Source organism: Archocentrus centrarchus, chromosome 23 (assembly GCF_007364275.1).
Source record: "Archocentrus centrarchus isolate MPI-CPG fArcCen1 chromosome 23, fArcCen1, whole genome shotgun sequence".
NCBI classification, from domain to species: Eukaryota; Metazoa; Chordata; class Actinopteri; order Cichliformes; family Cichlidae; genus Archocentrus; species Archocentrus centrarchus.
In genome coordinates, this window is record NC_044368.1 from 21,311,417 (window position 1) to 21,327,366 (window position 15,950).

The following is a 15,950-nucleotide window of genomic DNA, read 5'->3' on the forward strand; positions in this document are numbered from 1 at the left end:
TGAACATGAATGTTACTGTTGCAATTCTGAACGCTACTTTTTGTTAAGGAGGCAATGAAATGTTTTTGCCTAATGCAAAAATAATTTAGGTTTTATACCAGACTAAGGACGAGTGGGGAATTCTAATATAGCGCACGAAGTGCAGACCAAATGCGGGACGCCCCACCTTTAGCCAGTCGGCCATGACGATGACAGAAGGATCAGTGATGGTGCTAAGCAGCTCCTTAGTTGCCCTCTTCTTTTCTTCCCTGTAGTTCTTCTTCTGCACCTACAGGGAACAAAGACCGAGGGATAATATAAAGACATCGTTTTGCGCACTTAGCTTCTCACTGAATTCCATTTGGCAACAAAAAACATGAGTGAAATCACACTACTCGGTGTTCCTGTCAAATTAACACCTGGGTGCTGTTTGACTGTTGAGTGCAGCATCTTTCACGTTTAATGTCCCCCTTTATGTTATGCAGCCTGCATATTTTTGAAGTGACACCAGGGAACTACAGGCTTTTTGACAAAAAAAAAAAAAAACTTACCCACCATTTTTTAATTTAAAAATTCATTGATTTGAAATGTTCAGTGGAAATAAATGAATCATTACACATTTTCAGCTACCATCACTCCCATTTGCATCCTGTTAAAAAACTGATTTTCATTAGAAATTTTCCTTTTCCAACAGCTGAAAAGTGAGCAGGTGTAGCAGTTTTACACTGAGACACTTTTTTATGTGCCAGACAAAAAAAAATAATGTGTTTCAAAAAGAATTAAGCTCTGCACATGACTTGGTTCGAGGTAATAATTTAATCCCTAAGACATTTTTATAAATGCAATCTTTCTATGACAAAAGATGCAATACATGTGGCTATTATCTGGAGCTCAGCCTACAGAACTGTAATCCATTTTAAGAAATGAAGGCTACTGTATGCCCTTTAGGCAAAGTTGCTATCCACTGCATTTTGCAGTGTCACGTCATTTCCTGTGGATGGCTGGTATTCTGTCTGGAGTATCAAGCACAGCCAACTGATCTCAGTCCTGTTGAGCTGCTGTGTGAACAGCTTTAAAGTGTGGAACAGAAAAAGTGCCCATCAAAGTAATACAAGCTGTGGGAGGTTAAATATATCTACATATGACCTCAGCAAACTGACAGGATGCCAGAGGTCTGCCACACTACACCTGCAGCAAGTGGACTGAAGTAATGTTTGAAGGACAAAATCATCACTTAAAGTAAAATCATTAGGCCTGTTTATTACTATCATTACTACACTGTGGTTCATACTTCCTTTGCAATTGGTTGTATGAATTAAATTATAAGTTTTTAATAAAAAAAAAAAACATGAAATGGGTGACCTGAAACTGAAGCAGCACATAATGGCACACAGTGTGAGAACAAACACATTGTAAATCATCACGCCTGACAAGTATCCATGATCGAGCTATACGTAACACTCTCCATGAAACAGCCTTATTAAGACTCATTATGCCTGCCCTGAGAATTAGTGTCTGGATACGCAAGACTTAAGCTGCTTTGTGCTCACTTACCTTGAGGGACTCCTTTTTGGTGAGCTTCCCTCCAGACGCCGACACATCCTTGTCTGAACCATTGTACAGCTTTGTTTCAGACTGTGAGGACAATAAGATTTGATTCAGAAAATAAGCAGAGATTCATCTCTAAAGGCATCAAGATCTCTGTTCTTCACAGTCATCTGTTCTAAAGCCACGTGTTCATTCATTCTAATGGTACACACATCCTACTTAAACATCCTTAGTAATAATAACACAAGCGCTGGAAAAATATCCACCAAATGACTATTGCAGTCTTGTCTGCAAAGTGTTGCCTCTTGATGACAAATCAGTTACCTGAAATCACACAATCAACAGAGTCTACTGAAACAGGGACATTATTTTAGATTAGCAAAACTGTTTCCAACCAGCGTTTCCCTGATAGAACAAATGATCTTAGCTACTGGAATGAGGAGTAAAATTGCTGGTGTGTCTCTGCCAGATCCCTTCACATGCCAGCCGGAGTGATCTATAGAGGCCAGACGTGGGGAGGCTGTGTGTGCGTGCTACTTAAGGCCTTAACGGCTACATGTAGTGCAGGTGACAGGGCGGAAGTTACGTGACAGTAAGCATCAAAGCTGAAATCATCCCTTCCAAATCACTTGTATTTTTCACAAACATTCAGTTTTCTTTTGCCGAGACTACGCTGATTACTGTGAGGACTGCTGGAGGCATGGCTGAGGCTCGAATCTGCATCTGAACTAGTCTGACATCATCTGGATGTTTTTGCTATGTCTGCACGTAAGCATTCTTTTAAGTCTTGTTTTGCTTTTGGGAAGCCTTGCAGTGAAAGAGATTTTCAGTGTCTAAAATTGACCATCACGGATCATCACGGATCCACCATCATCTCTTCCGTGGTACCAGCGCGGCTCTGTGGACTGAGCATTTGGCACTCTCTGTGGTACCAGCGTGGTTCTGTTACAGACACTGGCGCTGTCCGTGGTACCAGCGTGGTTCTGTGGGCTGAGAATTTGGCACTCTCTGTGGTACCAGCGTGGTTCTGTTACAGACACTGGCGCTGTCCGTGGCACCAGCGCGGTTATGTGGGCTGAGCATTTGGCACTCTCCGTGGTACCAGCGTGGTTCTGTTACAGACACTGGCGCTGTCCATGGTAACAGCACTTGGCACTCTCTGTGGTACCAGCGTGGTTCTGTGGGCTGAGCATTTGGCACTCTCCATGGTACCAGCGTGGTTCTGTTACAGACACTGGCGCTGTCCGTTGTAACAGCACTATGGCACTCTCCGTGGTACCAGCGTGGTTCTGTGGGCTGAGAATTTCGCACTCTCCGTGGTACCAGCATAGTTCTGTTACAGACACTGGCGCTGTCCGTGGTAACAGCACTTGGCACTCTCTGTGGTACCAGCGTGGTTCTGTGGGCTGAGCATTTGGCACTCTCTGTGGTACCAGCTTGGTTCTGTGGGCTGAGAATTTGGCACTCTCCGTGGTACCAGCGTGGTTCTGTTACAGACACTGGCGCTGTCCGTGGTAACAGCACTATGGCACTCTCCGTGGTACCAGCATGGCTCTGTGGGCTGAGCATTTGCCACTCTCCGTGGTACCAGCACGGCTCTGTGGGCTGAGCACTTGGCACTCTCCGTGGTACCAGCGTGGTTCTGTTACAGACACTGGCGCTGTCCGTGGTAACAGCATTTGGCACTCTCCGTGGTACCAGCGTGGTTCTGTTATAGACACTGGCGCTGTCCGTGGTACCAGCACGGCTCTGTGGGCTGAACATTTGTCTGAAGAGTCTGAAGTCTGAAGACGCCCACGTTTTCACTGACATATTTGATTTGGACCTTGACAGATAAACTAGACAGGCCTCCTCCACACTGAGCTCGCTTGAAAGAAGGGCTGAGTTTGAGTTTTAGTTAATAAATGTTTGATGTGGCACAGCATATGTGGTTTGTGAGTCATCTCAATATAGGCTATCGCATGCCTTAGGCTAGACTGGGAAAAGGAAAGGAGATGTATATTAATTCCCTTATTCTCTGGTCTCATTACACACCGAAGCATCCCATCATTCCTTCTTAGCCATCACAGCACATCAGCTCAGTGGAGTGAGTTTTCTTACCTTGCTCTTAGATATAGAATGAGAGTCCTCTTTCAAAGGCAGCGGCAAGAGGTCCTCCTTCCCTCTTTCAAAACCTGTAACCATAAAGAAAATCCTAAGTTCATCTGGTTCCAGCAGCAAATGGGTAGAATAGGGCCTTTTATCACTGCAGATACAGTTCCACAGGGCCAACCAGTGGCCTCGGAGCAGCTTTCACCCCAAGACAAGAGCAGGCACTGTGGAGGAAGGGGATCAGTGCGCACCTTCTCATTTCTCTAATCCTGTTATTTTTAAAACACTGTCCAGGCACTCAAACGGTGGGGAGGTGTGCTCGAGTTGTGTCATGTGAAAAGTTAACTGTTTCAAATCTTGAATGGAAAACCAGCAAGCCTTAAAACTGATGGGTTTCTGATCCAAAAAAGAAAAGAAAAGAGAAAAAACTATTTTAATGGCAAATGCCCATCCCTGTCAAACTAAGAGGCAAGTATTTTCATTCAAATATTTTAAGACTTAACTTTTCAAATGTGGATATTTGTTTTATTATTAAAAATATTTTGTTTTTAATATTTGAATAAGATTAGGTTCAGAACAATTGGTTAGGCCACACAATAAGATATGAATGCATTACCATGACTTCTGCAACATTCATGCTCATTTTTCATTCACCATTCGACATTTAAATGACATTTAAATTTAATCAGAATTGATTAATATTAATTAGTTAATTATTATTTGCAGCTTGAAGTGGTTAAATCTCAATGTATTGGGTGATGAGACAGGATTCAGGTACCACATCTTCTTTTCTCTTTACTTTTTAAATGTTATTTATCAGCTGTTATAAATGCCGATACTGATAGTTTGGCAAATGGCCAATATCAGCCAATAATATCAGCCTGATGATAAATGTTTCTAGCTCTGTTTAGCACTAATTAACAGTTATCTGTGTCTCTGCAATGCATCTATACAGTTTATGGATGCAGCTTGCTTGTGTCCACTGATAATCTGGCACTCAGTCCTCTCATCTCAGTTACTTCTGGCTCCAAAAAACCAACATGGTAGCAGACAACAGGCCAACACTGAAGCTTCAAAAGAGGCGTCATAAAACCCTAACCCAGTTTCACCTTTATATATAATGTATGGAAATGACTGGTAAGTCAAATTTGAGGAATCCATTTAGAGCCTCTGTACACTGATATCTAGTACCAGTGTATTAAAGTTGTATCACAATAAGAAGCAGTACAATATACTGCCTTAATCTTTTGCACCATCACTGTACAGCAGAGCACAGTAAATATATTCCCTCCACATACTTAAACCAAGTATTCATTATTTCCGGTACATTTTACAGCTTGCTTTAAAAATAATAACTAGTCAACAAACATGAAAACCTATCAGCTGAGTGAATGCTTTATTTCAAACTCAGTGATGCTGAAAACAATTATCTGTTGCAGCCCTTTTTGCTCTTTACATCTGGCACACCGTGTTCCAATTCCACTTTTGTGACTCCTCTTTCTTCATGGTGATGATTTCAAGTCCAAATGTCTGACTTGCTAACTGGAATCCTGTTACATAATGTCAGTCACAGGAGCACACTGTCCTTTGAAGCCACTAGAGGAAAGCCACAGATGCTGGATGGCAACAAGCTGGCACCGGCGACAAGTGCCTAATCTGAACTGAGCTCAAACCTTTAATAAATTAACTGGTGAAAGGAGCTAAAAGAAGGTCCCCTGTTTCAATGTGGGACAGTGTGGGTTTGGAAAGTGGAAACAAAAAAGAATCAACTTGCTGAAAGGAATTTGTGTTTCTATTAATGTCAAACTGGGCAATACTGAATGTGAGTTGAATACAGGATCTAGCGTGTCTTGACAAACCTAAGGAGAAGGAAATTTTCTGGTTTCCCATTTGAGCTCTGCTTTAGCATTTCTAATCCTAATTAGTGAGTCAGTTTCTAACCAATAAATCAAACCCCAGCAATAGATTCCCCATTAAGATCACTGCAGTGTGTGGCACTGGAGGTCTCAAGGTGACAGCAAGCCTGTAAATATTTTATGGTTTCCGTCTCCCGTCTGCAGGCCATCGGTATTCAGCTGTGAGAGTGAAGGAACAACTGCGGAGCTTCATTTCTAAGTGAGCTATTCATCATGAGAATAAGAGACAGATTCTATTTGAGCATCCATTTGCTTTAATAAAAAAGCATTTGTGTGCCTTGCCTGTAGCATAACAGGTAAGTATTCTTACGACATACTTTTATTTTGTCCTCCAGACATCCAGACATCCTGAATTCTTAAAGGATGCTCAGTGCACTGCAGGGATGACTCTGCTCACAAAGGTTTTTGTCAAATCCACTTTTTATCAGCCTGCTTCATTTGCTCTGTGTCTCCCAGTTCCAGTAATGCTTTTTAGCAGCTGCTTCTATGCTGCTGCTGCTTTATGTGGACATAAAGTAATAACAGCAGCAGCAGCAGCAGACAAACTCCAAACCAACACGTGCCTTGAGACAGAAGGTGCAGGAGTGCCTTTGTGTCTTTTTTTTTTTTTTGAGGGGGGGGGGGGGGGGGGGGGGGGGGGGGGGGGGTGTTCTCCTTAGAAATTTATGGCTTGAAATGCTTTCTCCAAAACAATAGGCACAAAAAAAAGGGGTGCATCCACAGGTCAACAACCATCCTGCTTGTGTAAGAATCAAGTGTACTCATGCATATCTTGGTTTAAGAGCAATTTAGTTGTTTTTTTCATGGCTGCTTCCACAACAAATTTCCCTACATAAATTATATCCATTCTATATCTGTCTCTGTCTCCATTTTCCTACTGCCGACGACTGCCGTTCCAGTCCCGCAAACATGACAGCTGAAAGATTGTTCTTGCTTTCTGTCAACCTGTGTGCATAAACTGAAAAGCAAACTACAAATATAAATCTTTCAGTTTCGCTGTGCAGTATTACAATGTATCTGAATAATATGGCTGCTAAATAAGCTTCTTGAGTTCTAATGCACGCCGAGTTGCCGTTATAGTCATCCCAGTGGACCATATGTACCTACTTGGCAGACACACCCCTCATGCCACTTTCAGCTTGCAAAGTAAAGCAAAACACAAGAGGTTGCACAGTTCATCGCCCTAATCCCATGATCTCAACTCAAGGCGAAGAAACTGGAAGATGACAATAAAATTTATAAAACAATTCAATTTCACCAAACTGTGTAGATAATTTTATTAAAAACAAAGACTGATGGTAGTCATTCTATTTGCAGTCACTGTTGGACAAAATCAGTGTCGTCCACTGGGACTGAAGTGTTACCATGGAGCAAGCGCAAACAGAAAGCAGACAGGATTATAACATTATATTAAAACAAGCTGGGCACAAGACAGCTTATTAAATAATTATGGCAAATGAAAAAATAAATATTACAGGTAAAATTGTAGCTTGGGAAGTTTCCAAGCTTCATCTCTGATAAGGTAAAATTAGGTAGAAAAACAACAAAATATAAATTATAAAATATAAATTATTGTTGACAAATGTCATCAAATTATGTGAAGTCATTTTCATATTTGTCAGCAGATTTATGGAACTCCTCTTTCCTTAAATCCTGAAGGTGAACATGTATTTATAGTAAAGCACAAAACACATGCATAGTATATTTCCCTGAATTTTGTGTTTAGGAGGAAAGCTCGGAGCAGAGATCAGCTGACAAACAATTGACATGCTTGTTACTTTGTCACAAATATAATCGTGACGCTGCTGACAGACGCCACCGGGCCTGACTAAGGTTAGAGTCCTGTCTCCCAGGCAGAGAGCTGCCAATCTGCTAATGAGCTCATCTAAAACCAACACCTTCTAGTGCTTTTTGTGTTTCTTTATTAATGTCATATCATTAGGGCAGGATACGTCCTCTGCCATTAATTTAGACAGTCTCAGAAATACAAACTCTCCCTTGGGCAAAGGTAGTCAATAGTCTTTTTGGACTAAAGTCAGACGAACTGCTGCAAAAGTTTATTTTAATATAAGATACCCACATTAGAATTAAATTATCAATGTGTGGCTGCAAGAAGAAAGACCTCATGTACTTAGTTTCTTAATGGCACCAAGAACATGGCGTCAAAACAGTTACAAAATAAAAGGACTACAAAAACGTAGACATTATCACAGAAGTGGGATGCAAAAACAACAAAATTTCAAAGAAGTGTCTCAGCACAGCACAGAAATTTGACAAATCTGTGTATGTATGCGGCTGAATATCAGGGACTGTGTGTATGTGTGTCTGGCTGAGAGTATTAGAGACTAACACAGCACTGCAGACTGGCAGAAGCTGCAACGATCTCAGTGTGCATCAAAGATCACAGACTGGAGAGATAAAGAGAGAGAGTGAGAAAAGGGAATTAAACAGCAAAGAGACTCAGACAGAAGAGCTGTGTGCTGCTAAATCCAAAGCTTTACACATTTATAACATCCCTTACAGAATGAACAGAGACATTAGAAGCGCGGTGTACAAAGGGGGGAAATATGTAGTTATGTGGTGCGCCATTTCATTGAGACATTACAACTGACTTCTTTGCAACTTTGAGATCCCAAATATATAAAACATAAATCTATTGTTAGGAACTTGAGGGACACCAACCGCTCGTTATCGGCTTATATCCACAGAGATACAGGTCCAACCCTGAAAACTTCACTTGATAATCATCTGCAGTTGTGGTATTCAACACCTCAACCCTGAGCTACAGTTGTGTTTACTGCAGCACTGAAACTGCTTCTCCCACCAGACGGAGACGGTTTTTAATTGTAGGCACCTCGGATTCATTGCATCCACTTACATCAAGTTCATTTAAAGCTCGTAAAACCAGACTGAGCCAGAAGATTAATCAATGCAGCCTCTAGTTTTCTTCAAAATCGGCTCACAAGCAGCTTTCAGTGGTTCTGCTGTATTATTCTGGTAGGAAATACGAATGCTGCCATGGCAACAGGTGAGCTAAGAACAACAAATTGAGGGAAAAGATTGTGAGCAGACTGACTTTTTTCAAATTTTGGGAAGCAAATTGCCTGAGCGTTTGCTACTGTGGGAAACCTGCCATAGCAACAGCATCTCTACAGTTTTGGTGCCACGTCATAAAAAGAAAGAAAGATGTCTGATTCACTGAAGGGAAAGAAACACCAACTGGAAAATGTCATAGATACTGATTTAGTACGTGTGGACAAATCTGTCAAGTAGCATCAAGTACAGATCCTTTATGGCAAAAGCAGTACATGAATTAACCTAACTAGGAAGGTTCCCTTATTTCCCAAGGGGCTGCCACAGCAGATGGATCCATATATTGGATTTGGCACAGATTTTACAATGGATGCCCTTCCTGACGCAACTCTCCTATTTATCTGCACTAGTGCACTAGGTGTGACCTCTTGAAGGTCCTGGGGGTTTGAGTCCCCCTCCTGGTCTCAAAATGGGGATCTTGGACATGTAACGAAAATGTGTTAACCACTACACCACAGAGCCACATTCAATTTCAAAAGCTTTTTTTTTTCCACCCATGGAGGCACTTGTGTCACTTGTAGCTAATGCTATTCAATTGTTTTGCTGTTCAGAATGACAAAAGCACCAAGACTGCTGCTTAAATATTCAGCTGCATGAGAGGAGAGGAGAGGAGAGGAGAGGAGAGGAGAGGAGAGGAGAGGAGAGGAGAGGAGAGGAGAGGAGAGGAGAGGAGAGGAGAGGAGAGGAGAGGAGAGGAGAGGAGAGGAGTGGACCAGCCAGCAGGGATTTGAACCATACATTATGCGCATTCATTCAGACTGTGTTTGACTGTTTCATTCCCACAGTTGTTGATAGATTATAAGGTTTTTATAAGGTTTTTTGGTTTGTTTGTTTGTTTGTTTGTTTTGGAGACCTTGGAAAGCTCCGCAGCAGCCACAGATGACACCATCTAAATGTTTTCTTAGGCTAACTATTCTTCCCCATGACAACTGAACTAAACTATTCCTACCTCCCTTTAAACTCATACAGACTAATATAATTATACATAGACATACACTGATACTGTAATGTGCCACTTCCTCTTGATAATCTAAAAAAAAAGTATCCTACCCACTATGGAATATGCTAGGTCATGCTGCCCTCATGATGAGCAGGGACTCCATCTAATTATGGACCATGGGTATGCAGCTTTTTCCACTCTCTTATTAGTTTTACCAAGGCCCTATTTTCAACCTCTAAATCAATTTCCGCTGCAGTCGATCGCTGACTACAGAGGAAGTAAGGGCGTGCTCTCTCTCACTTAGTGATGGACCGATGAGCAATACAATGTTACATTACAAGGTTAGAGCATTAGGTGGGAGTCAAACCTGCATAGCTGAACCCAAGTTTCCTTCAAACCTGCTTTCTATGCAGCCTCAGCCTACCACCTCACTGCACACACAGACACAAAAACAACTGTGATGGTGGCCCAATCCGGGGTGAATAGGCTGTACTTTGAGTCTGTTGAGACGAGATGACGGCATATTATATTTTGAAAATGGTGGTATTTTAAATAGGATGCGTCTGGAAGAGGGCATTAGGCTGGTTTTATTACCACAGCTGCTGTTTTGTGTTGGTCTATTTATATTTCACTTGAGCTTATATGCACTGGCACATACTGGTACTGTTCCTCAGGCAGCAGGTAATGACTTTTTGGCTTGTCAACTGATATTGTAAAAAGTTTAGGCAGGTCCTTCTAGCCTCTGTGGAGGAGGCAGTGAATTTGTCAAGGCTTCCGGTAAAGCCAAGTTTTCCTGTTCCACCCACTGGTCATTGTTTATGAATGTGGACACATTTAAAAAAGCTAATAAAAGATGAGAGTTCTCTATTACCCACCATTCAGACAGTTTATCTTCAGTTTCAATGTGTCCATACTATACTATTAATGAAAGTACACAGTCCCAATCTCAAAAGGAAATGAAATGGCCAGAGACCCCAAGTCAACTAGCAGGCACACATTTACCAGTGTACAAGGAATAACTGACTTTAAAATATCTGCTGATTTCTATGCAGCACAGCCTCAGAGGGCTATGTCAACTGACATTTAGAGAAATGTGGGTGCAGATAAATTAAGAGATTGTTAAAAAAAAAGAAAAAGAAAAGAAGTAAGTATAACCCATCTGCACCAGCTGTCTCCTGCAGCATCTCTTAAAGCCAGTGCCCGTTAACAGAATCTCTAAAATAAAGATGAATGGAGCTGAGGCTGGGAGCTGACTGTGAGAAACAGAGTATGACTCAGACGATGTCTCGTAGCTCCAGATATGTATATAGTTGGAGGAGGTGCTGCTTTAAAGGGGAAAGAAGCTGGCTTGTCGCCAAAAGGTCACCAGACCAAGTCCCCAGACACAGAAGGGCCTGAGGAGAGAAAGACCATGATGAACACCGTCTTCATTCAACAGCAGCTACTGAGATGGTGAAGTGCTGAACTGAGAGAGAGAGCTGCAGACTCAAAAACAGCAGAGGACTGAGGTCGTGCCAGGTTGCCAAAGTCTAAATCACAGTGTGATGCTGAAAAGCATTTGTGCACTGTCAGCCTTTCCTAGAAGCATAAAGGTTAAAACAGTTACTTGTGAAGGTGGAACGGAGGAAGTTCACTCTCTGAAAGCTTTGGTGCCTGCCAGCTGTCTGCCTCCAGGTTTACGTCCTTTTTCAGCAGGATAAACAAAAGGAAGTGATTTTAGAAATGAAAACAAAACTGATTTAATCCTAAATGTTCTCAGGGATTAAGTGTACTTTCAAAAATAAGGATTATCACTGCACTCTCATAGAGGTATCATATGAACCTTGGTAAAGGAAAACCAGTTGAACTGAAGCTTATCTACTCCAATGGCAAACACTGCACCAGTCTGTTTAAATTTCAGGCTCCCACAAATGGTTATGTGTTGTACTCTGAAAGAAGGGAGGGGAGAACGAAGATAAGACATACGTTATCTCACAGCAATGACTAAGCAAAAAAGAAATATATACATATATAGGATGAAGACCAGTGCATTTGCTGCATCCCTGAAAGCACTTCAAACTGAACTGATGCCTGTGTTAAATACCCCGGTTGCGTGAATAACATTCTGATCTATTGACAGGCCTATTACTGTCAATCAGCAGTGTCCTTTGCTCCCATTGGTAGTTGCTTCAGTGTGCCTCAGAGCTGAGATAAGTTTAACTCAGTACCACTCGTGATAAGTCGCTGAATTCGACTGCCTTTCCGTGGTGTTTGTTTGCCACATTGCTGCTAATCTCTTCCTGTGTATGCTTCTTTAGCATGACTTTTAATGATTTACCTGTAAGCTTAGAGGTTCTTAATTTCTTGCTTTAATCACTAAAGAATGACTGGAGTCTTTGTGTGTTACAACTAATGCATTTGCTGGATGGTCAAAACAGGTCAGAATTTACTTTTACACTGAGTCAACTGACACACTTGTGTAGTGATTGTCGGGGTGTGCGAATGTGAGAGTAAAGGCAGTAAAGAAAAAGCACATCCAACACTATAAATGCGTCTGAGGAAAAACTGCAAGTGTGCACTATTATTCCCATTTGAAGAATTATGGTGCCTTACTCCTTCCAAAAGTTCTTGACTCTGCCTTCACATGTATCCCTTTGGAACAGCTACAGCAACTGCTTCTATGACATAGTCAGACAGAACATTGTTTTGACCAGTTCCTTTCATGAATACATCCCTTTGCACAGATTTTAATGTGGTTCCTGAAACTCTCAGGCCCAAAGCAAACCCATACCAAACTGAAAGCTTACTGATACGTCTGCTACACTTCCCAGCGTTTGAGTTTCCACACCATTGTACACCCACCTGGCAGTGAGATGGGTGACAGCTCATTGTAGCCCCCGAACGAGGCATTGCGGATCAGTTTGCGTCCATCCGGGTGTGGAGGTCGAAGTGATGCTGTCCCGCCGCACGTGGAGAAACGGCGACGGCTCAGCAGGCCCTCCTCCTTCATCATGGGGCCAGCAGGAGCTCCCTCAGCGGGAGGGAAGGAGGGAGGGGCGGGCAAGGAAAACTCAAAGGTCGAAGGTCGAAGGGTATCGGAAAACAGATCAATCTGCCCCCCGCAGCTAGTTGTGCAAGCGAATATCCCAACCAGCAACACACACAAACAAACAAACAGAGTGGCTCAGATGGCAGGCATTGGACCGATGCAGTACGCTGCTTTCCTTTATGCTTCCTTCAGCCGACTGCTCTCTTCCTCCCTCATGCTCTGTCTCTCTCTGCTCTGTGACTGTGTGTGAAAGCAGCAGCCTGTAAGTACTTAATAACAAATAAGCTGAGCCCCTCCCACTCCCTCTCCTCTGGATGGGTAGGGGAGCTGCATCTTAGCTTGAAAACAGCTCTTATGTTCCGCATCTCCTCTTTCACTTCAGCTCAATCTCTTGCTGCGTTTCCTATTCATTATTTCACATTCAAAGGGACACTTCACTGCTTTTCAACCTTATTCTGATGGATTAGTCATTGGGGTGGCACGTCTCTGAGGTATACCATACTTATTATTGGCTAAATATTTCAATAGCGGAATTTAGAGTCAATATTCAAATCCTTTGGCATCAGCAGATGAAGGGCAAATTGCAGGAAGGGATATGATAAGCATCTTTTTCCCCTCTCACAACAGCTATGAAAGTTACCAGAATAAATTGTACATTAAAACAACTTTTCCTCTTAGAAATAAATGTACTTAACACCACCATGCAATTACAAGAGTTCTAAAAGCCACAGATGATCATAATCTCAAGCTGCTACTGACATTTCTTCCTTCCAGCTGGTGGCTAATTCAGCAAGGTACAAAGTCTTGCTGTGGAAGGGGCTGCACCATCGCTGTTGCTTGCCTGCACGATAGACCCTAAGCTACTAGGAATGAAAATGTGGAATTGCCAGTTAATAGCTCAATTCAACTACTCAACCAGAGCCAGGGCAGGTGGGAAACACTGTAACTGTCAGAGTGTTTATATTTGCTAAATGCTGAAGTCTACTCCTTGTAACTCAAAGCTACATTCAAACATTTAACAGTAATTTAGCAAGTCAGGATAAAAAATATTCATATTCAGCTTCAATCCATTACATATATATTCCATGACATGGAGTTAACTGACATCTTAGTCTGAACATTAAAATTGACATTGAAAGTAAGAAATCAGTCCTAACACAAGGTCCATTCAGTAGCTGTTTTGCATTTAGCCCATTGTGAAAGTTTACATTTTCACATTTTCTTTTGCACTGAAGCAACATTTTGTTCATGTATTTAAGGTTCAAAGTTTGTTCAGAACAAAAAGAGAGAAAGTGACTTGCCCCCCTGAGACACGTCTCCTGAACAACAAGTAAAAACATGCTGAACTGTTCTTGGCTATGCTCAGCTATGCTGTTCTCTAATGACTGGTTAGACAATACTGTTCCCTCCCCTCATGGAAATCAGAGAGGAGGGAATGTTAGACTGAAGATGGAAAGTTCTGCCCAACATCAGGCTAATGACCACAAATCATTGTAAGCACTCACAGTAGTAAGTAAGCAAGGTCAATGGGAGAAAGCCTGTACAGTCAATGTACACCTCGCTGTTTAGATTCTTTTAGGAACATAGTATGATTAATGAGTGAGACAGGGCCGACCACTGGCTGCTGGTATGAATATCCACATCACTGCAGTGAAATGTCCCTTGAAAAGATAATGAAACTGCAGGTTTCCTCTTCTTTCTGACAGCACAAATACCTACACCTTGTAAACCATGACTGCTATGCTACACAGAGTCATCAGATTGCAAATATACACACACACACACACAATGCAAATGCTCTGAGGACAGAAGGAAGTTTGGTGTCACACCGTTGCTCAACGACCCTTTAATTCCTCAGAAAAACTGCTGGCTTATTATGCGGGAAAATAAGAAAGCCAATCAAAAGCTTAAGGTTGACATGTTTACCATTTTCAGCATTCATAGCTTAAGATTTAGTATTCAAAACAACATAAAGCTCAAGGCTGCATTGTGTCCACTGAATGCTGCATTGAAACATGTGCCTCTCCTGTACACAGGTACAGTAAATAGAGCTGAAACCACGTGCAACGTGTGTGACCGAACAGGTGACGCTGACTGTAAAGTGCTTCGTTAGCACACATCTGTGAAGCGCACCGAGTACTTCCTATAGATGCTGTAAATCTAGCTGTTTTTTCCCCCTTGGGTAAAAGTGACTCAAAGCAAACAAAAGCTGATATTTGTGGGTTATTTTAGATTCACGTTAGAATGCACTTAAGAAATGTGCTTCTTTTATGCACACTGCATGTTTCCATAGTAGTTAAAAAAGAAAAAAAAGACAGTCACTGGCATTGTTCATATAAAGAAAGTGACAAGATTGTCTGCCCTGATGTGGTGCAATTGGTTTATTTATCTAAGAGACAATGAACAGATTTGGCACTGGGTCTGATATTTGAAATCCAAAACTATGAAGCATATTATCTGCTGCTGTTCCTTCCACAGTCCTCTAGCATCTTTCATCTGATCTGTCCTATTCATTCTTTCATTATACACCTTCCCAAAGCTTCCAGCAATCTGCTGACATCTTTCAAAGACTTGCTACGAAGTGTCCAAGACCATTTTATCCAAGATAGCTTTTGAAGTTTAAGACTGTAATCCCTTCCAAAACATCTGTCCCCAAGGTAGCTAATCAATCTATAGCTGATAAATGTGAGCTCTGCCTGCCTGCCTGCCTCAAATGTGCTTTAATTAATGCAGTTAATTAGATGTTCTGCATGTATAATTCAGATCCCAGTCCTCATTAACCTGCTTGCAGAGGAAATGTCCATTCTGGTTGCTCCAACGGCACTTGAGAGTCACATAAGAATTTTTTTCTAAATCAAGTCATCATCTGGGTCCTTTTCCCAGTTATATCCAGTCTGCCAGTCAAACTAAAGAGCCAGTCTGCCAGGCACAGATGGAATATTTTCTACAAGGATGATCCATTTCAGACAAAGCAGCAGCCAGTTTTATTAGAAATGCTAGTTCAGTGGCTCTAGATGATCGGTAAAGTGTACCACTTTGGCCTGAATGCAATGATGGTGCTCCAATGCCTTTAGTGATCATCCACTTTGCCCCAAATTCTACTATGTATGTGATATTTCAGTAAAAACCAGAAAAGATATCCCCGTAAGTCTCTGGGATATCTTTGGTGATCTATCTTTAAGGCACAACTTCAATTTCTTCAGTACTTTCTGTGCTATTTAGTGCTGTGCTGGACAGGCACCTAAGCTGAGATGGTGAATATTCTGCATGGCATCATTGTGATGGGAACATTAGCACCGCAATGTTAGCATTTAGCTCAAGCTGTTCCTACGCCTAAATACAGCCTCAAAGAGCC

At 41.9% G+C, this 15,950-nt stretch overlaps 1 protein-coding gene across 3 annotated transcripts in view; it reads right to left on the reverse strand.

The window, feature by feature from the left end:
• The window catches only part of osbpl8 (oxysterol binding protein-like 8), an 87,013-nt gene that overhangs the window by 15,069 nt on the left and 55,994 nt on the right, over positions 1-15,950 (reverse strand). For all 3 annotated transcript variants that reach the window (XM_030719858.1, XM_030719857.1, XM_030719856.1), the window contains exons 5-7: positions 3,628-3,701; positions 1,534-1,614; positions 167-268 (exon numbers count right to left, since the gene is read on the reverse strand). In XM_030719858.1, the coding sequence (XP_030575718.1) occupies positions 167-268; positions 1,534-1,614; positions 3,628-3,701 (257 nt within the window). The remainder of the gene's footprint in view (positions 1-166; positions 269-1,533; positions 1,615-3,627; positions 3,702-15,950) is intronic.